This window comes from Epinephelus fuscoguttatus, linkage group LG14, assembly GCF_011397635.1.
Source record: "Epinephelus fuscoguttatus linkage group LG14, E.fuscoguttatus.final_Chr_v1".
Lineage (NCBI taxonomy): Eukaryota > Metazoa > Chordata > Actinopteri > Perciformes > Serranidae > Epinephelus > Epinephelus fuscoguttatus.
The window spans coordinates 20,640,944-20,668,156 of NC_064765.1; the positions used below are offsets into that span (position 1 = coordinate 20,640,944).

General features: G+C 42.2%; 1 protein-coding gene across 1 annotated transcript in view; it reads left to right on the forward strand.

Annotated features, from left to right (window-relative positions):
* The window catches only part of asap2a (ArfGAP with SH3 domain, ankyrin repeat and PH domain 2a), an 87,210-nt gene that overhangs the window by 17,991 nt on the left and 42,006 nt on the right, over window positions 1-27,213 (forward strand). Inside the window, exons 2-4 of the mRNA XM_049596372.1 lie at window positions 9,829-9,901; window positions 23,501-23,646; window positions 25,752-25,826. Coding sequence (XP_049452329.1) covers window positions 9,829-9,901; window positions 23,501-23,646; window positions 25,752-25,826 — 294 coding nt within the window. The remainder of the gene's footprint in view (window positions 1-9,828; window positions 9,902-23,500; window positions 23,647-25,751; window positions 25,827-27,213) is intronic.

Sequence of the window (27,213 nt, forward strand, 5' to 3'; positions counted from 1 at the left end):
CTTGTTTTGGTTATGAAGACCTTGACAAATGCTGGGCCAAGCATTCTGGATTCATTCGCTCTGGTCTGGGTCCTTGTAGTCGTATTTTGTGTTTACCCAGCTGAGCTTCACCTTGTGACAGCAGTCAAAAGTGCTACTTTATACAGAAACTAGTCACCTATTTTTGGGTCTGCCCATGCTGCTTTTTTTTTTCCAGAGGTGGTTGTGGTAACTGCTGGGCCAACAGGAGGTGGTTATGAAGCCTGGAAAAGGGAAATATATGTAGGATTTGTTCTTTTGGTGTAGCATAATAGATATTTTTATATCTCTGAAACTTACTATACTAGTTAAGCAACTGTAACAAAGCAAAATTTCCCCCCTGGGGATCTTAAAGCATTTCTGACTCTGACTGTATTCTCAGGATGGAAAGATTGTCGGCTTGCCTTTGAATGCTGTAACCTATCTGAGCTTCCTCAACATGAATTAGGTTTACGGTATCTTCTTTCCCTCTCTATCTGCCCAGGCACACACATTAGATACTATCTATCTGTACTGTGCTCACAGAGATGAGTAACCTGACACACGTATGTTACTCTACTAGTCAGGAAATGTACCATCATGAGTGAATGGATCGTCGTGGCGACGACCCCTATGACCCTGCAGCAGCGTTAGTCTATATAGATTGGCTGGCAGCAGATGGGGCCTGATTGTAATCACAACGATGATGATGATGATAGCGATGATAATGTCATGCATTAAGACAGGGATTAACTCAATTCAGCTTTCCTCCTCACGCTTTGTCCAAAATGGTCGGTCAGCAGCAGGGAGGGAGAAAAGATCCTCTCTGGTTAGTTTACAGTGAGCTGCTATCAGGACAGGAAAAATGCTGACAGTGCAGTAACGTCATGTGAAGTGTGCTCCAGGCTCCGAGGCTGGCTCTATTGTGCGAGGATTCAGCTCTGATCCCACGCTGTTGAAACGCTAGACGCTACAGTGGAATTCCCCTCTTGCTGTGAATAATTTTTTTTGGGTTAAAAGAGTCTAATCATGTTAGAGTGCTACAAACAAGAGGGTGTGTACATACAGGGTGTAGGTGCTCGGGAAAGAGTCACTTTGCTCAAATCCTGGACGGCACTCAAAGTGGACATATGTGAAAGTGATTGAAGAGTCGTGTGTGTGTGTGGATGTGAGAGTGTGAATGATTTAGAGCAGTGCATTTGTTGTGTTCAGCTGGGATTGGTTTATTACCCCGCCTGTCTGTCCCCCACTTGTCTCGCCCCTCTCCCCCCTCAGACCACTCTGTGCAGATTGAAAGGGTCTGCTGGAGCGTGATACTGCCTGATTGTGTGTGTGTGTGTGTGTGTGTGTGTGTGTGTGTGTGTGTGTGTGTGTGTGTGTGTGTGTGTGTGTGAGCAAGGGAAGACCCTGTGTCGCTGGGAGCTATGATGTTCATGCCAATGTGTGTGGAAGGCTTCGACTGGTCAGACTGATGCGCAGGCTGATTACTGACATTATGTGGAGGTCAGCTAGAGGATATGATCAACCAATATGTCAGTCAACCATTGTTGGTAGTGTTACCATTTTATACTGACAGGAAATGATGTATGTGCACCAACGGATGTCAGTCAAACTGTTACACTTGAAAAGCCTTCGCGAAGTGAACAAAAATAACGCAAGTATATGATACTTTTTTTCCCCCAAGGTCTGCTGAGAGACGTTTCACCACCATCTGCTTTTGTATTTTTTGCAGCTGTGTTTCCTTTTTGCTTTGCATTGTGAGACACCCCCAGATCAAGCAGATTTAGAATATACTATGGTGTATTTAATTTGGCATTTTGTGAAAAGGCCATACACTCCAAACCTGCTTATAATTAGTCAGCCCCTTCTCCTAGAAATTAAGTTTATATATATAAGTTTGTATCAGGAACCCTCTTGCTGTAAGGTGACAGCGTTAACCACTGCACCACTGAACTGTTTTGTAGTATGGAAATGGGACACAATAAAGGTTTGTGTGTAAAAGCTGCAAAAGGTTACATCTCAGCTGGTGCTGTAATGTGATTTTGTAGATGCAGATAATGCTATGACATGCTCTCTTTCAAACACAAGACTGCTTCATATTAACACAGGTCAACAACGCACTCATAGCCGGGAGCTTTCCAGAATAGCTTGTTTCATCACAACTTTCAAGACTTGTTTGAGGAAAACACAGCTGATAGAATTTGAGTCACAAGGCTGCTCGTGATTATGATATTATGAGGTTAAACTGAGGTTATCTGAATGTAACGGGCTGCAGTGTACTCTGTGTGGCTGACAAAGAACTTCTAACACCAATGCAGCCGCTATGTGACTGAGTTGATGCAGCATATGCACCAGAAGCTTTAGTCACCAAGGGAACAGATTGCTATAAATCTCTCGTCCATTTGGCTTTTCTTCCTCCATAAAAATGTCCACACTACTGCCAGGCAGCCCAGCTGATACGGTCAGAGTGTTGGGTTTATATTCTGTTATATTTTTAATTCTTTATAACATTAACAATGGCTCAGTTCCATTAAGCCCACATGCACAATACAGGGGCCTTGCCTAAGTGGAATGCAGTTATCATTAATGTTTTTAGATATACCTGTGCTTTTCCTCCTGGGGTGGTGTATTTTCTGCAGAGACTCAGCCCTTTGCCTGGATTTTCTTATTGTCCTCTTTAGCTGAGCAGACATTGTAATATTTGAGCCTGGCTGTTTCTGACGTGATGTTTGAACCACACTCATTTTAGAGTCGGACCAAATTTCAGCTTGGTTGGGTCATTCGCCGTTCAGTGTACGGGGGGAGTTAGGGCCGATCATGGCCGGATCAGCTGCTGCCGACCGGCAATCAGACGTTTGATTGAATTTTGGTCAGCCTCTCGCACAGTTAAAGCATAGCTATGAGGTGAGTCCCCTTGGACAGTGCCTTTTTTTTCTCACTCTATCAGTTGCACAGTATAGCCCAAACCCAGCTAGTGTGTTGGTGCTGCTGACTTGCTCACTTGTGTGAGTTTGAGAGGGAGACAGAGAGACAGAGGGAATCAAAACTTGGACTGACCTGTTTTTTCAGAAATGGACTTCTAAGCTAATTTTGGGATGTCTGTCTCTACATTATTGTGAATGGTAAAGAAAGCAAGCAAAGAAACTTCTCCCTGCTTGCAGCCCCAGTCCTTTCGAACAAATCTTTTTTTACAATTGCCAGAACAGTGTGCAGGGGCCGATGGACCGTTTTACTGCCGATTTTACGCACTCGGATTGTGACTTGACGATTGGACCATACAGTGTGAGCACATAGATCCTGAGCTTTGGCTTTACATCCCAGACGATTAACTCGTTTAGTAGGAGTTTGAAATTAACCTCAACAGTTCTAAAACGAGCTCAAATGTTCCTTGGCACAGCACACAGGTGAAGTAGGGACTTTAAAAAAAGGTAGCAACCAGACCGTGAGCAGCACGCATCCAAGAGGAGGCTACGAAAATCGTGGACACAATCCTGGAACAACACAAATACCAAAGAGGACAAAGCTCATTCGAAAACGAGAGGGAATCCGTTGTTGGCTTTTACTTTTACTTTTGCCGGTGTTGCTGTTAACAAACAGTAACCAACAATTCCAAGATAGTATACCTTTAACTACGAGATGATCCTTTACTGTTCCATAGTGGGTAAATTTGCAACATCACAGTTGCAGAGGGATAGTGCAAACAGGAAACAAAGAGCAGTATAATAAGCAAACAGCATAAAAACACAAAACAATATAGAAGAAGCATAATATAATAAAAACAGACTGAATAGCTGATTTCACATTACAGACTGATGGGACAGTATAGATACTGCTCAGTTCAGCGTGTACTGATATTGCACCTGAGTGATGATTGTGAACAGTGGAAAAAAAGCAAGATATAATAAATAAATAGACAGGCTGTTTACATTATTGCACGCATCATGTGTCGATATTTCACAGTTAGTATACACAGATACTGCATGAGAATATGTGACTTGAATTTAACCGACCATTTAGCACAGATAGCCATTAACAGAGAGGCACATTGAGTCAAACGTGTCTGGACACAATTTCGCAGTTGTCTTAGGAAATTATGAATGAAACATACAGACAGTCTAATGTCTTATTGGTCCTCCTCTTAAACACCGTTGCATGCTTTGACTTCTCACCCTTGTTTGACCTCATGTCCTCCTCGCCAAACTCAATCACAGCATCAAATAATCAATACATAAAAGACAGTGTCAAGTAGGCTTTATTGGCTCATTTTGAAATTGCTTCCTGTAGTACTGAAACAAAGAAGTGATGCAAGCTTTGTACAAAATAGATGCTTTTCCCCCATCAATGACCCAAAAATCAGACTCTCCATGTCTCATTTTAAATGCAGATCCACTGTCAAGCCTTTTACAGTCTCAGAAGGTCAGCTACCAGCAGAAATGCTTTCAGTGCTCTCAAGGCGTTTGGGAGTAGAGCACTGGGAGTAGATTTATTGTAGAGAACAGAGCCCAAGGTGGTATCAGCTCAGCTAAGAAAACACTCAGCGGCTGTCTCCAGTTACCCTTTAAAAGTCTTTGTGTGGTTGGATTGGTTTGGCGGGGCAGACAGAGATAGCACTCTGTGTTTCTGTGTTTTCTTTGTCTCTGCATTTGTTTTAAAAATACCTGTTTAACAGTACGCAGTGGCTGTGTGGGGTCTGAGCGAGTCAGACAGACAGAGCTAATGGGATAATGGTATATGTAACAGATGAGTCATTTAAGAAGAGTTGAAGGAACTAAAACCACAGAGCTGTAAGTCTTACTTTTACTCAGGGGAACAAGTAGCTTCTGGTCGGCTTCTTTTAATTTGCACAGTTCCCATCAGACACCAGATTTTATTTTTAGCATGTGTTACTTTTACTAAGTGCAGCTGTCTGGAAGTTTATTTGTGGAAAAGCACACTTGTTGGGAAAAGGCTGTGATTTTTCTCTCTGAATCCAACCTGCACTTTTTTTCTTCATTTAGATCATACTAACTTTGTTGTAAGGTTTTGGTTTATTTTGTTAGTTTCAGCTTGAGGTCTGGTGTGAATGAGACTGTAGCTTTTGTTGTTTAACAAACAACTAGACAGCAGTAATACAGCCACATACAGATGGACAATGTGATCAACTGTAAATTCAGGTCTGGTGCTGTCCACCCCTTTTTAGTTATTATTATGTAAAAGATCATTTTTGATATGATCACTCAAACCACTTGCAGATGTGGTCTGGGATGCATTAAGCCTTGTATCTTTTGAAGTGTAAATGATGCACCCTGATGCGTCCCAGACAAGGACGTAAATTTGAAAACACGTCATCATTAAAGGACGTGGTGGTTGTTGTGATGACAGCGCTAACACTCTATAACTTGCCCATTCTATGGCGAGTTGGACAAAGTGTTGTATGACTGTCTGTCATTTTGCCCTGAAAGGAGACGTATTGAATTATGCTGACAGTGATACCTCTAGCTGTACTGAGAAAACTGCGAATTTGACAAGAGTTTGGATGTAGTAACTGAACGCAAGGCCCTTTGACCTCCTGGTGAAAGTGACATAGGCAGTAAAGAAATGTAAAATGGTCAGCTTGAGAAGCATGATAGACACAGGTGTGAATTGCAGTGTGTCTCGGCTGGTTACTTGTGTTAGCGTCACTGAAACTCATCTTAAAACCAAAGCCCCTTTCATACATTCACTGCATGCCTGAACTTACCAGATGTATAATGAAGTTTCTAACATTTGGCTTGCTCGAAACCAGAAGAGAGAAAACGGTAAGAAAGAAGGGTCATTTACACGAAAATAGAATAGAATAGAAAGAACTATTTATCCCAAAGGGAAATTCAGCAAGATGACGACGAAAGTGTCTCGCTGGTTCTCGGATTCTAGAATTACTGTTGGTAAGGGCAAGAGCCAAATTTCTCAGAAGAATTCAAGGAAAGGCAAGAGACTTTTTTGTTTATGACCCAATTACTAACCATCTACATGACCACAGTGTAATCCACGTCATATCCTGCCACCTGCGCCACCCCTTGCCTTAAAAACCAAACGGAGTATTACCAGTAGGTGATAACGCTTCTGACACAGGCAATCACCTGTTGTGTTTTACGTTTGTGAAAGGGGAAAAGTTGTATGAAAAAATGGTTCAAGTGTAAACAGGGTCATAGATGATGTGGGTAACTGTTGGCTAAACACATCAGGATTTCTCCAGGGTAATTAGCTGTGATCGCAGCCACTGATGAGCCAGCATGATGCAGGCTCTGTGGGCTTTTTCACAGTTGACATTTTGACCTGTCATACCAGGAAAAGCAAAGGTGTTACTAATAACATTAAAAGTGCCTCTTTTCTATTCAAGTGTCCCATTAGGCTATGTCAGTAGCCATTTTTACACAGAGATCGTGCGATAGGGCGGCTATGATGTCCTGTCTTTATGCCGCCTTTGCATTTTTACACTGAACCAAACAGTGGTGGCATCATGCCGCTCTAGTGTGTGATTTTAGATGGCACCCTCTACTCAGAGGGTAAGGAGCTCCTGGACCTCATGTTTTCCCCAATTTGTGGTCATTTTCGACTGCTGTTCATCTTTGAGTTAGCTGCTAACTGCTATCAGCTACTTTTTCAATGTGCCGTAGTGGGTTGCACGCGTAACACATCATTAAAACATCACACCAGTGCTGCCCATGATCCTATTCTGCTGGCTGTCCTTAGACATTGTTCCAGTATTGTCACTACCTTCGATGCTGGCTTAAAGGCAAGACAACTGCCCCCCGCCATTCCACATTTGTACCATTTCCAGAACGGGAAAGACGGGATAATGGCATGAAATTCCTGCCTTTAAGAGAAAGTGTAAAAGGGGGTAGAGTGACAGTGAGCCAGCATGCACAATACCAGGATCGTGAAACTGAAGCTGCTCAATGAGATGCACTTGTTGTGCTTTTCCCTACTGTGACATGTCAGAATGTATTTGTAAAAGAGGCTGGCTGGGTAAACAGAGTGCCAAGCTGGTGATTGTTTAACTAACTTCAGCCTTGTGTCTAAATTGCAGCGCAGCCTTGAGTTTTTTTCCCCTCACACATTAGCAGCTGATTGTGACCGATGAGGCTGTTTGTCTCTACTCTTCCCAACAAGAGTAAAAACTCAGCTGCGGAGCCGAATCGTGGTAAATGTTGTTATTAGATGGCTGTTTAAACATTCGTCTCAGCCATTAAATACACGGCTGTGTGATGGAGCACCGCTGATTGTTTTCCTTGAAGCCTTACAAGACTTCTATTTAATAAAAAGGCGACTGCACTATAAAATGCTGCAGATTGGAGATACATCTGCAGTGTGTCAGAGCAAATTGTCAGCGTGCTTGTCTTTTCTTTGAGCTCTGTGTTCTTCTTTCATTCTGCCCGTCCCTCTTCCAGTGACACTTGATTTATCTGTCATCTTCCCTTTAAAGTCTTCCCCTCTCTCTCTCTGTTCCTTTTGTGAGCGTCTTTGCAAGTGTGTGAAATGTGACCCCGGGGAAATGTAAGTGCTGAGCGGTTCTTCCATTTTGCAATAGCAAACAGCTCATAGTTCGGATATTAATACGGCGGATTTATGGATTTAATACATTTTGTCATCACATCTAGTGGTGCTGCAAAGAGGAACGTGTGGGTGTGTACAGTGTTGGTGTGTGTGTTAAAGCTGAATGGGGACCATTGTGTGTTTTTGTTTTCAGAGGGTGTAGGGGATCTGATATGTGTCCGTCAGATGGGGAGCAGGGCAGGGAAAAGTGGCGCCGACTTTGGCCCGCATGGGCGGACGTACTTAATAAAGTCCCTAAAAACTCATTTCCCAAAATCCCCCTCATCCCGAGAGAGTCCCTCACTCATCGCTGGTACAGTGCCGCATTGTCTCAGCTGGATTCCCAGTGTTTGTTCTGGTTAGTGTGTCAGTCTGAACTCAATGCATGTGAAAGTGTGTGTGTGACTATGGTTATTTAGAGGTATGTGTGTGAAGACCTTCATGTAAGAGACCTCAGGTGCTGCTTTCGCCCTACAAGCTATTATGCTGATAAACACACACACACACACACAGACACGCACACTAACACAATAACCGATGATGGAGCTCAGGTCTATTCTTAGCTTTGCCTTGAATAATTCATTACTTGCAGCCAGAGTGGAGATGGCATACACACACACACACACACACACACACACACACACACACACACACACACACACAAACTGTACCCACCACATGGAGGCATTCAGGGTGTGGAAAAAAAAGCAGGAGCGCCAAACAATTCAACACAGGAAAGCAACAACACAAACTGCAGTTGTGAAAAAGACAGTAGAATTGAATCTTTCTGACAGTCTGAATAGTGTCAGTTTAATAAAGATGATGTGCTGTATCACTGTAGAGCTGCTGTATCAGAATACTAACCTGGGTCTACACCTCTTGAATCGCTGCCCACATCTGAAATAGGTCTGGGGTTGTGCTTCGGTCAACCAAGCAGAGCTTTGTAGGTGGGATTAAAAATGGAGACATCATCCTCATACGCATACTCGCCAATCTTTACCTCTTTACTACCAAAATTAGTGCATGTATGCAGGACTTTTAAACATGGAAAACCCAGGCCGTGTACATGACTCTGCAGCAGATGAGTATGGCGCCAGAAAACAGGTTAGTAAACAGTAGAAAGCAGCACGGAGGCCAGTGAAAATGTGTTATGGTGGTTACTTCTTGCTAAATATCCCTTACTTATTCAGTCTCTCTTTCAAACTTGGTGCTGACTGAATTAGATTAATGTTTGAGCGCTTATTGGACGAAGATGGGCATTATTATGTGGTGGTGCGTCATTGCATCGTGCTGGAAAAGGGGCAAAAATAAGCTTGTCCACGTGGGTGTCATATTTCCATCATTGCCATTTAGGCCGATCAGAGCCAGAGTCGACAAATAACCGTGTTTACTGCAGAGTCAATTGACCTGGGAGTAAATGCCGATTGTAACCTTTTCCAGTAGGTAAAAACAAGCTGATGTCAGCGGGTGTTAGTAAGTTAGGGAGGATTTTGAAACTTAAGTGGGCGTTCTGGAAAAATTTAATTCTCAAAAACTTTGTTTACTGCTTAAAGTGAAAATAACAAAATAATAGGTACACTGCATCAGAGTATTTATGTTAGATATGACCTTAGTACTCCAGCAGAGTACCGGGAGGAGGGCAGGAGGCTTGTAGGCTTGCCACACACCAGGCACACACAGTTGGCTGTCCTCCTTGGCCCACATACCACAAAACACGGAGCAGGAGGACAGCTGGGTACCCCACTGCTGCAAAGGAGGGCAAGCTGGGTCCCTTCCTAACCCCTGAGGCACCCCTCAAACCTCCGCTAGAGCATCCCGTCAGACTTTCAAACACATAATTGGTCAGCATGGAGACAAGGTGTTCACTGGCAGCTGCGCCCAACGTGTACTGGAGGGTCAGAGTAGAGTTGTGGGGCCTTTACATGATGCACAGTGCCAGAAATAGGTCTTGATAACAAAAGAAAAAAGGTGTCTTTAATAAGGAGAGAGTCTGGAGAATTGTGACCCTGTGAACCGGAAGAGGGCAATAAAAGAAACACAGGAGTCTCCTAGGAAGAACGAGGGTTGGCAAGTTTGCTCGCATGAAGTTAGCTCGCTACCTTGCAACATTCATGAGAAATGGTGATACAAAATGACAACAAGCGTGTTTTTAAAGTCAATTTACAGACATATTGACTAACACATTCCTTTAAACAACCTGTAAAAAAGCAAAATACGTTAATTTAAGTAATACATTTTGTAAAATCTAAATATCTGTCTCTTTCTCTGTCTGTCCAGGCTCTGGATGTGGACCGCAGTGTTCTGTACAAGATGAAGAAGTCTGTGAAGGCCATCTACACGTCTGGTCTGGGTGAGTCCTCCTACCTGTCCTTCATGTCAGGATGTTCACTTTCTCAGTTTAGCACTCTCACTTTAGTCTCTTTGATATTAAAAATGGAGAATGATTTGGGGTTTTGTGGCTGTTGGATGGACTCAGCAACCAATTTCAAGACATCACATGGAGCTGTGGTATCTCGCACGTTTGTGTTCTGTTCTCTTTTTTCTTTACACAAAATAATTAGTTTCACACAAAAATGCACAATTGATTGGGATTGAAAAATAATTAATTGCATTCCCAGTGGACTTTAAGGCAGAGGTAGGGGGACAGGTGTTTTTTGTGTGTGTTATTACCCTGCTCGTTGTGGCTGGTTGTGCCAGTGTTGGGTGTTTCCAGTGTCTTTTGTTTGCTCTGCCTGACAGAACCCCGCTGAGAGGCAGAGAGCGGCAGAGACCTCTGAACAATGTGCTGAGCATGTCTTTTTCAGAACAGTGTGAGCTCTGTTCAGACCAGAGGGACAGCTGTCTGATCCAGACCCCTAAAGGAACAGCTGGGGAGGGGCGCACACTGTGTTTGTGTGTGGGTGCTGAGGCATGGACACACTCATGTTCTCACCTCACCGTTAAACATGCATTTACATATACATGCCTTTTTGGTGGCTGCCAGACTCAGAGCCTCTATTTCGTCCCATCTCGTATTCATGAAAGGCTGAAATTGTGTGTGTGTGTGTGTGTGTGTGTGTGCGTGTGCAGGTGTACATTGAAGAGATGAACCTGTTGTACAGTGTTCTCCTCGTGTTCAGCCGCCAAAATGAGTCCCTTTAGGGCCCGATCAGACAAACAGGAGACTCACTGAACTGCCTTTATTGTTGAAGCTGGGCCCGATCAGACAGAGTGCTGTTTAGTGGCAGCCTGGGGCGGCTTTGTGTCATTGTTTTTAATGAGAGTAAAGCTTTTTGCTCGCTGCTTTTGCATTACTGAGAGATTACTCACACTTCTGTCTGTATTCCTCCAACAACACAGGGTAAAAAGTATAGCTCAGGTTAGCTCAGTGTTTCCCACAGAATTAGGATATATGTGTGGCGGTAGCTGACGACCTCCTCTTTGATCATTCTTAGGCTCCTCTCTGAATTCAGAGGTTTTTGCAGGGCTTTGAACGCAGCGTGGGTGGACCTTTTTTTTTTTCCCCAGCGTCAGTTTTTTGAGTTTGAGTGAATCAGTTTGTGATCAGATTGATTGGAGGAGCAGCTGCTGCAGAGGTGAATGACAGCAAACTTTTAGACCCATCGCTGGACCACATTGTGTGCAGTTTCCATGGGGACGCAGTGGTTTCAACTAAAAAGGGTTGGAATAACTGGATGCTGGATAACACTAAAATGAGAGCACTGTTGTTCTAAGAAATATGATGTTATAATTCTTTATGATCAAGTTTCACTGCAGCACGGTGGTGCAGTGGTTAGCATTTACACATGCCTCACAGCAAGAGGGTTCCTTGTTCGAACCCAGGGTGGAAGGAGTGTGGGTTTTCTCCAGGTACTCCAGCTTCCTCACACAGTCCAAAGACATACAGGTTAACTGGTGACTCTAAATTGTCTGTAGGTGTGAATGTGAGTGTGAATGGTTGTCTGTCTCTATGTGTCAGCCCTGTGATAGTCTGGCAGCATGTCCAGGGTGTACCCCGCCTCTCGCCCAATGTCAGCTGGGATAAGCTTCAGCCCCCCTAACAGGATAAGGGGTTATGGAAAATGAATGAATAAATAAGTTTCACTGTCACCGTGCCCAGCATTCTGCTGCTCCATCTGTGCCCAGAGTATGCTGTGTGCTCAGATATATATATATTCCAACAGCCCTCCTAATGAACAGTCCGGCTCCAATAACAAAAAATCAAATGTGTGGCTGCAAATGCTGATATTGTGACAGGCCGCCACAGCTAAATGAATGTGTTAGGAAACCTGCTGCTGAAATCTGTTTCAAATATGTCTTGCAGCTTGAACCGTGAACTGTTCACTTCTACTTGTTGTCATCTCCACCACAAAAGGCCGAAGTCTCAATTCAACTGACTGGACAATGGGGGAAAAAACCCACCAATTCCTGAGTTGAAGTTTTTTCAACTCGAGGCAATCAGGGCGCTCTTGTAAAGATGTGAGGTGCAAAGAGGGGTACAAATGGGAGGCGCTCAGCAACGCATTAGCAGCGAGCAAAAAGCTCCACTATCATTGAAAACAATTACAAAAGGCGGCCCCAGGCTGCTTAAATGTGCTCTGGGCGATCGGGGCCTTACTGTTGATAAATTACCTTCATTTGAATCAGTGTGGTTACTGCAGCAGGGTGCACATGTCTGGGAACTGCAGGTGTTTCAGGCAGTTGCTCTCTGTTTTCATTATGAACAAGATTATCTGTTGTAGGAAAAACGTGAGGAAGCAAATCAAGTTTCTGTGCCTTGAGGCGTGAAGTTTGTCCAGATTTTAATCAGTGTTTACAATAGAAACATTGTTTTGTCTGTGGAAATGCAACTGGGGCAATGTCATTTACAGATCTGTCAAGGGAAGGTGGTATTACCAGAGGTCACTTTTTTAGTTATCAACAATCATTCAGGAAAAGCTGCAGACTCTGATCTGTTTTCAATACAAACAGGATGACGATGAATGTGGGTATATCTCTGCAACATGGGACATGAACTGAAAAAATAAAATGAAGTCTGGTGAGTCTGCCGTTTTAACCTGTTAATTACAGATACTGTATAGTCAAAGCCATATAAATATGGTATTAAATACAAATGAATAAATATTGTCAGTATTTTTACAATAATAATGGATCACTATGTAATGTGAGTGGTGTTGCACTTACTGACGAACCCACAGTGAGCTCTACAGAATGTTTTACTGTTTTACCACCACTTTCTGCTGCAGTAGGCAGCTGCTTTCAACAGAAAAGGTCAACACCAAATGCAAGACAGACAAAGTTGGCGATGAGCTGGCGAATATAGTGGAACACTATCAGCTAAACGGCAAAATATTTCCCTCAGGAGACCAAAATGAAGTAAATATTGGACATCCATATGTCAGGTCGCCAGAAACAAGTGCACTATCACAACACTGTAAGATTTTAATATGTCAGTCTATAGTAGTTACAGGTTGTTTTGCTGCCACCAGGCAGATTTAACACCACAACTAACTGTTTTGTAAACCAAGCTGCTATGTTTTGTAAATTTAGAAAGGCTAGGAATCTTCTGGTTTCCATTTATTTCTGTATGATTACAATATCAATTATAAGGTTAAAGTAAATTACCAATTAATGTAATCAATGAGTTAATTCAGTTTAGACTTTTCAAATCAATCAGCAGTGTAACTACTCACAGATTGTGTGTCATCCATTTGAAAATGGTCAGTAAATATGTAAAGTAGTAAGCTGCTAAAACTTGGAAACACACTGGAAATGTTCGTTAAGCAAAAAATGAGCTCCAGTATATCCACTGCAACTTGTTTAAACAGCAGCTCCATTCTTATTTTTTGGTTTTTATATCATTCTGTATCTTTCTAATAGTGTTCCTTAGCTGTTTGAATCCAAACATAAATTTTTGGTTGAAGTGTATATGCTTTAGCGTCAAAATGTGATTTTCCCAAACCCTTTTATAAACATTATTACATATGACCTGATATCGGTTTCTGCACAATGTTGTTGCTACATATAAACTTCAGTGGATACTACATTAGTTACAGTTAAAAAAGTCACATAATAACATGAACAAACTTACAGTTGAGTCGACGGTGCACCAGCAACTCCCATGTGCTGTGAGGTAAAATTGCTGTGTCTCTAAATTGAGTCTGGTGACTTGGAAGATATCGATATAACGACTTCAGTTCCTCATCATAAAGGGCTGTCTAATGGGAAGGTACAGCGGTAAAATAATTAATTAATATAGCTTACACTTGAAATGATGCAGATTTTTTTAGGTGGTCTTTTTTTATAGGAGGCTCATATACGTTTTGCTGCTGCCCCCATCCACAGCCACCAGACTCCTTTGACAAAAAATTTAATTTTAGGTCGCAGAACATAAGGAGTTGCTGATCAACTGCTAGTTTGTGTTATTGTGTGACTTTGTAACCAAGCTATCCTTGTGTCCACAGCAGTAGGCTACAGCTTCTGTGCCCATACGCTATCTAACTGTGGGTACTTCACTGACTATGGATCTATAAATGTGTTTATACAGTTCATATGCAGTATTATATTGAATCTCAGTATCTCTTCACCTGGTTAAACAAAGGTTTAATAATATTGAAATAGTCCCATCTTCCACCTTCAAGCTCAGATCTTCCCAGCTAACATTTTTCTCACTCTCTGTGCTTTCACTGCCAGCGAGCGGCATGTGTGGGGGTCGAGGGAGTATCAGCGCTGTAACCCTTGTCACCACTTTTGGATAACAGCCGAGTGAGTTTCCATTTGAAAAACACAAAAAAGACCACAGGTAGATCCATCCTCTAATTCAGCAGTGAACCATCTGCTATGTGTGTGCATTAATACTCCACTGCATAATTTATATTATCATTTAAAATTCCTCACATCTTAAAAAATATTAATTAATTGAGGTAAGATTGAATACTAGATTGGATTGCAGGAGGTAAATGTCAGCAGCAGTTGTATCACAGTATCTAAAGCTAAATCTTAGGGAGTTGTATTAATGTTCTTCAGAGAGGATGCTTGGATAAAGCCTGAATAATGAGACGCACAACAGGGAGCATCAACACTGACTGCTCCAATACTCAGAGAACACACTCCTGTTATGACTGGCTGTCGAGCCCAAACCCTGGAAACATATTTTTCAGCTTTGACGCGAGGAATAGTAATGATGAGGAGGTGAGGATGGAGAGGATGGATGTTTGCAGTGTAAGCTCGTACCAGAGAGTGAGAAAAAGATGGGAAACGAGAGTGAAAGAGGCGAGAAAGAAAAGTGCAGGGAAGGCTGTACAGATGAGCGAGAGAGCCCCGTGTTGCTGCAGGGGCCTGTCAGGTTGTCAGCTTGTGGGTTTTGATGAATAAACCAGCAGCAGCAGCAGCATCTCAAACCCCTGAAGAACCTGGAGCTGATCGAGCAGAGCTGCTCGGACGGACCTGCCAAAGCTGCTGAACAGATAACGACTTGAGGCAGACGAGTGAACACCATGTTCCAGTTGCTGTACCTATAGGTGGGCAGGACGGCTGGATGGAGTTGCTGAATAATGCAGCTCTTTTGGTCGTCGCTGTACACACACACACACACACACATACATTTTTGTCTTGGCTGCAAGGTAACCAAGACAATGAGACTCCCAAAAGCTCTAATGTAATTAAACTGGATGGATGTCTGAGGAAAAACGACCCGAGGAGACACCAAAATAAAGAAGGAAGTCTCTTTCGTCTTCTGCGGGTAAAAGTTAACATCTCTCAGCGGCCCTGGTGGCCATATTGTTAAGTGGACATGGAGTTCAGCGTTGTTTTCATAGAGTCCGTGGAGAGATATGGAATTGATCTGAGGTCGGCCGCACATTGTGTTAGTGAGCGTTGCCGCGTCAGCCGACCAGGCCTGATGGAGCCGAGTGTGAGGGAATGAGTGTGGGAGAGACAGAGAGGAAGCAGAGGCCAGTCTGCTATCTGGTGATTAAACCAGAGTGTGTGTGTGTGTGTGTGTGTGAGAGTGTGTGTGAGAAAGGGAGATAGAAGAAGCTGCAGAACAAGCCTTTGGGATGTTAGATAATCCTCAGCAGACGCCTGGTAACTGTATATTATGTTTTTTTTTCTATGTGTGTTTGAGAGTGAAGATACAGTGAAGAATGTTGTGCACAGCTGGGTATTAACTGGGCATTTGTGCACGTTCCAAAAGTGTGTGTTTGTGTGTGTGTGTGTTCAAGCGCGTCATGGCCTCTGTCCTTCAGTAAACACAAGGTCATCGTTTCCTGAGGTTGAGCAACAGGAATCCTTTTTTTCCAACTCTCTTGCCACTTGCTGCCCCGCTTACTTTTTCAAGCATTTCCTTGAACCTGAAACTATATTTTATTTTGCCTTTTTTTTAAGACGTGGAAACAGACCACACACAAAGTTTATATATTTAGTAAATGTTTACAATTAAATGAACATAGCCAAATGTTGTATAACCAATTGCTACAGCAAGTCAATGCAGATGACGCCCAATATTTCATGGTTTTTAAGTAACACTTTAAAACACAAAGTAACACAATAACACAAACTACAGATCGAGGCAGAGGTAGACCAGGGGCTCTCGGGTTCAGCGAGGTAAAATAACTGTGTCTGTGAATGGAGTCTGTCTTTGAAGAGAGCGTAGACAAGTTTCACTTTCAGTTCAGTTCCACGTCAGAAAGGGCCGTCTGTTTGGTAAGTGCTGAGCATACGACTGGATAAATGAGACTTACGCTGCATGAGTTGTGTGAGACTTTGTAAACAGATGTTTTGATATAGTGTGGTGCTAAACACCATCCACTGTGACTTCAATTCATCAAAAAAAGTCACCTTTTTTGGATTCTTCATTCACTGTGAAGACATGAGAGAAAACTATTTTCATGACAAATTCAATGTAACCATGTACAAATGGTCATTTGGGGGGTGAAGTATTCCTTTAAGGAATTTAGGAACAGTGTTGGGGAAGTTACTTTTAAAAAGTAGTGTTTGCTTGTTACTCGTTACTTCTTAAAAAAAGTAATCCCTTACTTTACTTAGTTACCCTCTGTGAAAAGTAACTTTTTACGTTACTCGTACGTTACTTTTATGGTGCTTGACTTTGGGTAGAACCCCATCTCATGTCCTAAATGTGAAAAAATCGGGGTTTCCCACTGGTATTTACCACTTTGGTGATAAAATAAAGATTAAAGAGTGAGAGTTAATTTGTGTTAACTAGGCTACATGAATTTGTTACATGACAGATTACTATTACTAATAGCCTATTTGACAGACCTGCTGCATCACTGAATGAGGAAAATATTAATATTCACAGACACTATCTTTGAACAAATAGTGTCATATTCATGAATAAATCATTTTCTGTTCTGTTATTACGTGTGTAACTGTGAGAGTGTGTCTGTGTAACAGACTCATACTTTGCAATAAGCTACAGACCTGCACGAATAAATTAATTCATTTTCTGTTCTGGTATGGTATAGTAGGTACTTTATTAACCCCTCGGGGGGAAATTTTAATGTCACAGCAGCATTTTTAAAATACACAAAATAGGAGCTGCTGCAACAGGCTGCCGTTCACACAGCGCCAGGAAGGTAGGCAGGTTATAATTGTTCTGTTTTCTGTTAACACAATGCTGCATTTTATTGATGTTTTGGGGGTTGTTTTGATTTCCTTTGAGGTTCCGGGGTCGTATGTTGCCCATGTCTGAGGTCTGACTAGCGAGGTTAACGTTACATTAAACAACACTTACCCAGCCATACAAGTGCAGTTCGCTGTCAGTATATAGTTGGTCGACTTGTTCAGAATCGCCCAGGTCTTGTACATTAGTTAACGTTACTGTTTTGTGTCCTTGTCGCTGGCTCGGCAGTACTTCGGTCCGTAGAGCACAAAAACCATCGGATAAATCCCGGTATTCAGTATCTTGGACATGACCGCAAAGTACAAAATTATACACATCAAGGGATTTATATGCCTTGAGTTTTTCATGTGTATAAACGCTGGGTTTCTCCACAAGATATAAAAAAATGTCCGGCCACTGTAGCTTAGGCCATTTCGTTGGGTCGGTGACCCACTGACCCGACATTAAGTACGGGTCAGGAAACCTCACTCTGTTGCTAATTGTTAGCTTATTACAATAAGCTAACCTGTCTTCGGTTGACAAACCGTTAAAATAATTCGAGGAGGCGTGTGTATCTTCCATATTCTTCTTACGAATCTTGATTTTGGCACTCCTGTCTGTACTTTTGACATGGCAGCTGTCACAGTTCCTGCCTAGTGCGCAGCTGAGGCACACAGGCAGTGTCACCATCAAATCTGTCCCCGGGAAAAGTAACGTTGTGCCCAACTGACAAAGTAACTACGTTCCGTTACCATATTTTCAGTAGTAACGTGTTACACTACTTTTTACCCAATAAAAGTAGTTACGTTACACATAACACTGTTTAGGAAGCTCTCAGATGATTATGAAATTCCTAATAAGTTATTTTCTGAGAGGTAAGGCACTCTAGGAAGATGAACCAAACCAATGCCAGAGCTTAAGTAACATTTGTAACATGCTGCAAGTGCCTAAATAGAGTTTTCAAGATTTAGTTCAGCAGGTCAAGGTAAAGATTTTAATCTAAGTGTTAATTAAAAGACATGTATAATGGAAATGGGCTTCTGTCATGTTTCTTTGAGAAAGCCCCTGAACACCAGCTTTATGTATTAGACATGTGGATTGAACAGCTAGAGCAGCACTTAATGAGCAGGTCCTGTTTACAGTGTAAAGTAGAGAAAATGCCACCTCTGTCCTTTTGTCTCAATTCTTTTGATTCCCTTCTCTGCCATGTTACCTATAAACCAGCTCAGCATATCATGCAGTCATTTGAGGTTCAAAGCTGCTCCATACTGTAGACTGCATGTGTGATGTGTTCAGGTCAGGTTACAACAAACACACATGTACTCAGTAAGCAGCCCAGGGGGGTTCAGGCTGTTTGTTGGCGTTGAATGGCAGAGCTCAGAGCTCTCATGTGCCACTTCAAAATCAACGGCAGGCCACCGCCCTGTCGGCCCAGATCCTGGCAGAGCCGCAGCCAAACAGCTGGAGCTGATGTGTAAACAGTAGGCTGCGGGTGTGTGGCGAGGGTCGGTATCTGACACATGACGGAAGGTTGTTAGATCTCTGTACGGCACATTTCACTGCTTTGAAATAGAAGCTGTTTTTTATATAGGGCTTATTAATAATTTACTAATCAGTCACCAAGAAAATGCATTACTTGTTTTGTATCATGAACTATCTACAACACAAAGACATTTTATTCACTTGAAGACTAAGAAATCGGCAAGTGTTTCCTTTTGAGAAACTGGTGTTGTTTTCACAAACGGCTTAATTCATCCTGATTTCAGGGCTTTGTGAATAAGCTTTTATGTTAAGATAATCTTAGTATATTGTTGCTTTTTAAATGACAAAGATTGCATCATTAAAAACTAATTAAATACATTATCATTGTTAAATCTAAAACATAGAGGAGCAATTAGGCACAATGAGGGGCACAGCTAAGAGACTTTGGTTGCATTTGGTTGCTATGATACAGAATATCCTCAGAAGTAAAAATGCCAGCAAAGAGAAGAAAGAAATATACTTTTTCTAGAATATATCCTGATTTCCTTTAAGTCTTTTTTTTCCCCTAGTGTATTTTTTTTTAGCATCTTAGTTATTTTATTTACTTTACTCCTCTTTATTATTTATTGCGATAACCCTACGTATGTATATATGTATGTATGTACGTTTGTAAGAATGTATATACTGTCATATCATAGTTTGTTTTGCTTGTTTTTGTTATTTTAGATGTTGGGATCGTGGGGTGGGAGGGAGGTACAGTAGCTATTTTAAGAATTGACACTATCTTTTTTCTTTTGTTTGTATAAGAAGTAGCCCAGCTACTGTAAGGGACTATAATTTTGACAAATAAAGAGTACGTTTAAAAAAAAGAATGCTGGAAAAGGGTAGAGTACTGACTTGCTCTGGATGAAGGGGAGGCTAAAGCTTATAGAGAGAGATGGACAGACCTGCAGCTCTGTGTGGGTTGTTTTTCAGTGTTCACTGACGTGACGATTGCTCTTTGTGGTATTTGTCCCACCACTCTGCGCAATGATTGGATGGCTGGGTAAAAAGTGCCAGTGATGAGCAGCTGTAGCGTTTTACTCAAAGTTGACTTTTTTTCTTTCAACTCTCAGCGACCAGAAAAACATGGCTCACGTGCACCCCGTGTCAGCGTGGGTACTCCAGCTTCCTCCCACAGTCCAAAGACATGCAGGTTAATTGGTGACTCTAAATTGTCCGTAGGTGTGAATGTGAGTGTGAATGGTTGTCTGTCTCTATGTGTCAGCCCTGTGATAGTCTGGTGACCTGTCCAGGGTGTACCCCGCCTCTCACCCAGTGTCAGCTGGGATAGACTCCAGCGCCCCCCCTCCACAGGGTAAGCGTTTATGGAAAATGACTGAATCAATGATAATAATAATAATGGGGTTTTGTTTTGCTATTCCTGTATTTTGGGTCATTCATTTTGTCTTTCTGTGTTCTTATAGGTCTATACTAGAAAAAGAAAAACAACATGAATGCAAATAATTCTTTTGACAACATCACTTTGGGCGAAAAAAGTCTCTACGGTCAAGCTAACGTCCGTATAAAGTGCATCTTAAGTTTTTTAAAAATGTTCAAGCATGAATCTCAGGTAATGTGCATTTTATTTTAATAATCATTTACGTCATTGCATAAGTCAAGCTTTTTAAAGTGAGGATTTGTTGTTTCTCTCTGTTTTATATTGTCGTAAATTTGTTTTTGGGCTGTTGGACATGCACAGCAAGCAGTTTGCTGGTGTCACTGTGGGCTCTGGGGTTGAGGGAGAAACCCCCCCAAAAATCCTAGCTCGGCTATTTAGTACCAGAAGCTGTTCAAACTCTCATTTTACCACTTGTGCATTGAGTCTCACCGGAGCTTTATCATGCAACTAAGCGGTGGTTTAAATTGGATTTGTCTGACGTGAGGAGGTCAGCAGGTAGTGACTCAGAGGCTTTCAGCTTTTCCCTTTTAATAACATGATGGATATCTCTGCGGCAGAGACATGAGCTTATCCAGCTTCATCTATAAACCTGCCACATCTGAGAACCTGTGGCTGCTCTTTATCTGTCTTTGTGTGTGTGTAAGTGTGTGTGCGTGTTTGGTAGATGAAAAGCTGAGTCATGATGTGGCAGCAGGTGTCTTTTAGTGTGCATCCTCATATTTTTACACACCCTCCTCTCTTTTTTTTCCTTGAGTTACTCCCTCAACCCCCCCCCCCCCCCCCCCCGTCTTTGTCACGTCTCTTAGTGAGTGTCGTCATAGCAACAGTCCCCAGTGCCCCATCCCTCGCTCCACCGCTGTCCCAATGGCATTAGCTGTTATCAGCTGCCTAGTCTGGCGTGAAGTGAATTAAGTGGAATCATCCAGGCCTAACCCCCGTGGCAGATGAGCTTGAGTCTAAACACGCTAGGAGACTTCGGTCACGGCTGGTTTATGGGTTTTCCCCTGACTGGAAGCTGACGGGGGGTTTGTTTATTTGGGGCCAATTGAGCGTACTTTTCTTCTTCCTGTCCATCTTCGGCTCAACATGTCTTTGCTGTCGACTGTCTCCTTTTGTCTCTTGTCTAGCCATGGCTGTTTTCATCTCTCTCAGATATTATTGTAATTGAATAAGGATCAAAATATTCTCTTACCCCTAGTGTTTCATGTCACTCAAGAGAACAAGTAAAATTGAAAAGCAAATACAGGTGAGGGTGAAGAAGGGGGGGAATGTGTGTCTCTAATCACAGCTAATGGAGGTTAAGATTTTTATCTCATACACATCAACTTTGGATCAATTAAACAACCCCCTCTTTCATCTCCACATTTACATTACGCACCGTTCTTTTTTATTGTCAGAAGTAGGACAACAATTAACAATTACTTTCATCACAATTATTTGTTGTTTAGTTAATTATCTAGTTCGTAAAATGCCCATCACAGTCTAATGTAACACCCTTAAACTGCCTGTATTGTTAAACTAAAGGCAAAAGCAATATGGCTGCACCCGACTCAGAATTATGTCAGTAGAATCTGATTTGGCCATTCATTACAATATACAACTTTTTGTTCCTTTTTGTCCCATATACAGTTTGAACGAGGTTCAGAGGGACGTTCAGGGTGACAGTGACTTTTATGTATTAAGTAACCAACAAGCTAACTGCGCTAACGACAGAACAGAACTTTTTGTTTCGAAGGCAGCTGCCTGTGTCTCAGTCAGACTCACTGTGGGTCTGGGTCTGCAGCTGCCTGTGGATCTAAGTAGAGTAAAAGCCAGGAGCGTTCACTTTGCAGCACAACTGCACAATGACAAAAACGACTGCTTGACTTGAAGAATCTGAGTCGACTGAGGAGGGTCAGACTGATCATTCACATTTTTAATTTTCAGGGGGTAGCCCTAAAGAAAACGATACTCAATTCACGATATAAAACATAACAGCAGCTATTCTTCAAACTGGAGACGTTATGACAAGTCAGTTATCGAAATTGTTGTTAAATAACTTTCTGTAGACTTAAGTGCGAGTTGATCCAGAGCAAGAAGATGACAGGATTCATGCCTCACTCATGAGGTCTCATCTGTAAAGATTTCAGCAGTCGTTTTGTTCATCAGTTAGTTAGTTTGCATATTATTCATTCTCAGTGAAAAATATGCACCACTGATTAAGAAGACTGCAGCGTATTATAGTGAAGGCATCCTGCCTCTCCTCTGCTGTTATGTCAAAAGATTTTGTTTTTACATTTATGGAATATAATAGACAAAACGTAAGGGAAAACAAGCAGCCATGCTAAACTACATCTCACAGTAAAGGTCGTTGAGGTGACTGTTTAAAGCTGGTGTGGATGTTTTTTGCATCACTGGGCAAAAAAACCCGGAGACTTTGGCCAGTAACAGGTGACAACTGAGAGAGAGAGCGGAACGCTGGCTTTCTGCAAATGTAGATGTGCGTGCATGTCCGTTCAGATGATGAAAACCTGAATCAGTGACGGAAAATCCTGCAGAAGAAGTTGTGACTCCAGCATTGGCAACAACTCTGTAAAGCAGCTCCCAAAAAAGGAAGACAGACTTATCAAAAAGAGAGCTTGAAGAGAAATAAATTCTGTGTTGATTATGGCAAAATGCTGCTAACAGTTTAGCCTTTTGCTGACTTTAGCGAAAGGCTCACGTCTGTGGCTTATTCAAGTTCATGTTCATGGAGCTAACGTTAGGTAGAGCCTCAAATCACAGTACGCTATCTCAAAGGGCTTTACACGCCGTCATGTTCGCAAAGGAATCAACGTGGTAATTTTCGTAGAACTGTGTAACAGCATCTGGATCACAATCACATTGAGTTGATTGAAATGAATGACTAGTGCTTGTACTGGTTTCTGTATGAAGTGCATGCACATGCCCATGCTTGTCTGGTGGGAGGGGCTTAGGACAGAGAGGGGAGAGCTGCAGGAGGAGGACTGTGTTTTCAAATTGGGATTTTTTTTTTTTTTTGCCTTTTCTGTATCCTAGCTCTAAATGTCATTATAATAATAGTAATAACTCCACTGACAAGATGATCCATCTGATTCAGCTCAGCAGGAAATTGATGGATCGATCACATTGTGTTTTTGCTGTGCACTAATTAATCATGTTGCAGTCTGGGGGGAAGAAGTTCGGAAAAGTAGAGACAAATGGTCCAACAGTGGTGTGCAGCTCTGACCTACCTACTGGGAAAACCTTGAACTATGATGGGAGGATCAACCACCCGGAAAAGTGGATCTTTGTTCACTGAAAGAGGACCATACATTATTAATACCCACTGATTGATTTTTGAATGGTAACGATCAGAGAGTGAAAGCCTTTAGTTTGATTGCTACTACCTGTCAATGCTGACCTGTGTCCTTGTGTTTGATTTCCAGCCCATGTAGAGAACGAGGAGCAGTACACTCAGGCCCTGGAGAAGTTTGGAGAAAACTGCGTGTACAGAGACGATCCAGATCTGGGTTCAGCTTTCCTCAAGTTCTCCGTCTTCACCAAGGAGCTCACTGCACTCTTCAAAAACCTGGTGAGTCCACACTGTGTGTGTGTGTACTTGTGGGTTGAAGGAGTGGGGTAAAATCTTCTGGGACAAAGAAAGATTTCCATCCTCTCCCTAATTGTCTCTATCCCCCTGACTCACTGTGTGTGTTCTCTAACACACGCGCATCGAGCACATACAGAATCCAGCTGGAACTTAAAGCCCTCGGGGAGGTAGCTCTAGTTTTTCCATTGAGACAGCCAAAGAGCCACTGCATCACCAGATATCTGCTGGATCTAATTCAACCTGATCTGTTAAAGCCAGGTTTTGTACCCAGGCCAAAGCTTTATTAGAAAAATGTGACACCATCATCATGTGAGGTCTGTCGCTTCTCCTCGGACACTGTATCGACTCTAAGACCAGGAGCTTGAGGTTTTATATTAGTGTTATCTCCACACCTTATATTAAGAAATATGAGCTGTCGCCTGACCTGGATGTGAAGATGTAATCTCTCTAAGCTTTAGCAGGCTCTCGCTTCCTAGATTACATGTGCAGCGTAATACACAGAGGCTCACAGTCACTTGCAGACAGAGGAGTTTCTTGTCTCATAATGGATCGTTTTGTAGACTGTTTCAAGGCGTCTTTTTGTTGCTAGGGAACAACATTGTTGTTTAACTAAAGCCCAGTTCAGACCAACAATTAGCGTCAAGACAAAACGGTTTCAGAACGTTGGAGAGAAAAGTTGCAGTGGTGTGAACTGGCCATCTGAACTTGACTCAAGCCGGCTGATGGTGTCACCTACATGTACAACTCACCTGGTCAAATTGCTGGGGGCTGGTTTTAGAAAGTAAGGCACGTCACCTGTTTCTACAGCCAATCGGCTTGTAGTAAAGTTTGTTGGTCAAGTCATCCTCACTGACTGATAATCGGTGCTGGTTATTTTATATTTATGTGGTGTATTGATTCTGTTTTTCACCGTCTCATCACTACTACAAATGCAGCTATAGCCAGTATCTCACTATCACTATCCTCATTCATATTTTAAGAAGCTACAAATTATGTTCAGCCACGAAATAAGCCTGAAAAGCTGGAAATCAGAACAGAACAACCAAGAGTTATTGCATAAAGATGATACACCATCTCAACTAGTTGCACTTGTGTGAACTGGCAGGTTTTTAGATCGTAGCAGAATGGCACATTGCAATTAGTTGCCTGTTTCAACTTGTCTAGTCATGGATCTTTGGTCTGAACTGGGCTTTAGACTTGCGGTCCAGCTATGATTGCATGAAACAGCATATGAAAAACCGAACTTCGGTCCTCTTGAGCTGAAATATACACTGTGGGAAAAGACTAAATTAGTTGTAGGACGTTGCAGCGGTTGACCGAAAGAACTAGACAACAGTGCATCTGTAGCACTCATATTATTACTAGTACTGTATTTTTCACAATTTTTTGGACAATGAAATCAAGACAGACACGCAACATATACAAGAAACAATGCTCATCCCTCCCTCTCTAGATTGTTGGCTTGACATCGTCGGCTTGAACAAGCTAACACTCACTGACAACAGCAAAATATTGCAGAACTTACAGGTAATGAAATTTGCACTACAGGAGGACTAAAGTTCAACATGTCATATGCTGTTTTTGTGCAGGAGTGGTTGGAGCGGATTCAAAGTGGAACAGCAATGTTGTTTTCTATCAACCCAAGGATGCCCTAAAACGATCTATTTTTGTCTTTTAATGATGTGAAAATTCAGTTTCTTAGCGATTAAAAGACGTCCAAGTCCTGCTGAGGGTGCAAACTTTTAGACATTAGAGACAGCAGCAAAGTATAATCAACCCCTTGTCCCCCACTGCTTTAGTAATGGTTATTTTCTAGTAATTTTGTACCTCATTTAGTTCATTCAGCCTCTTAACACCATCATTTACTGAAGATACAAAAGAAAACTTGCATGCATTTTTACCCTAGTGCCTCCCTTTGTCATTCAGCTTTTTTCCTTTTGGACACACAGCACACTCACACAAACAACACACTAAAAGGATTACATCTCAGTGGCGTCGGGCGCCCCTGACTTTCAGTCTCTGGCAGGTTTAAATCCTCTGATGTAACCCTTCAACTCTTATCTGTCTCTCTCCTCACCCTCCTCCAGTTCCAAAACATGAACAACATCATCACCTTCCCTCTGGACAGCCTGCTGAAAGGAGACCTGAAAGGAGTCAAAGGGGTAAGGCAACAAAACAGCATGGTTTTGTGTTACTCTGTTACCGCACAGGAAGCGTTATATGAGTAGATGAGTAGGGTTTAGACTTGTGCTGAATTATCAGTGATCACAACAAGTTTTAAAAGAAGTTTCAGTATGTATTAAAGTTAAATTTGCTTTGAAGCAGCTTTGGCGTCCTCATGTCTTGCTAACAAAGTTACTAGCAAGCAGCTGTGATTTGCCTCAGGCACCTTTCCCCTGTTTGCATAAAAAGTTAAAGTTGAGAGTAGATACCAGAAGACACCTGACTTTATGAATCTACAAAAAAAAAAAAACACACAAACTTCACCTCTCACTAACCGATGAGTGCCAAAGCATTGGCATGATGCCTGCAATAACTCAACATGATAGAAGTTATACAAAACTGTCATCACTCCATAAGATGTGTTTGAGTTAAAACGAGGAGTCTAAAATCAGTCAATGTGCTTTCCAAGGTGAGCCAACGATCACACAACATAACACATGAGAAAGTGTTCGTACAGAGTTCACAGTCACTCAGCAAGATATTATTTTGTATTGAGTATCAGGTTGAACAATTTACCAGTGAGACACAGAGGTTTTTGGGTTTGTGATCCAATCAACGAATTGGTAAGTTGGCCAACAGTAATTTATGACTCCCAAAGACTCTATGTTTGAGGACCAACAGGCCAGTTACCCAATACTTGTATCTCTTATAGTCATACCCAGATTTCAATTACATTAGAAAGGCTTGTCCCTCTTAGGACTTGCTATTGTTTGAAATGTTTTGACACTAGTGCTGATACAATATTTAAAGTAGATCTTTGATTCTCTGCCTGAGGCTGATTGGGCCCAACATGACCTGCTGGGTTCGGGCCAGGCCAGACTGTAATTTCTCAATATTAACCAGGGCTTGAATCGGGGTTGGGTTCTTTCCAGTTTCTCCAATTCACCTTTTTTTTCTTTTCTTTATAATGAAACTGGCACTTCTTGTTTGTAAATGGCAGGAGTTGCATTTGACTGACTCAAGAGGGAACGGGGGTGGGCTGCAATAGAGCAAGAGGGACAGCGACAGAGCAATATAGTGGAGGGGGAGCGAGACAGTGTGAAAGAAAGGGATGGAAAATGAGAAAAAGAGATAGAGACAGAATCTGCAAGGCAACTTGGTTCACATGGGAATGTTGTGTGTAATATGCAGTGGAGAGTAGTGATCATCATCTCCCTGCTGTATCACCATGGGCCGCAGTCCGTTCTGTTGAACCTGTTATGTGTTAGACACTGAGTCGATGACAGACTATTGAAATAACAGAAGTGTTGCCTTAAAATGGTCTGGCAGTTCTTACTCTATTTTTGGGGTATTTTATGTCTTACTTAGAGCTGACAGTGGGGAGAT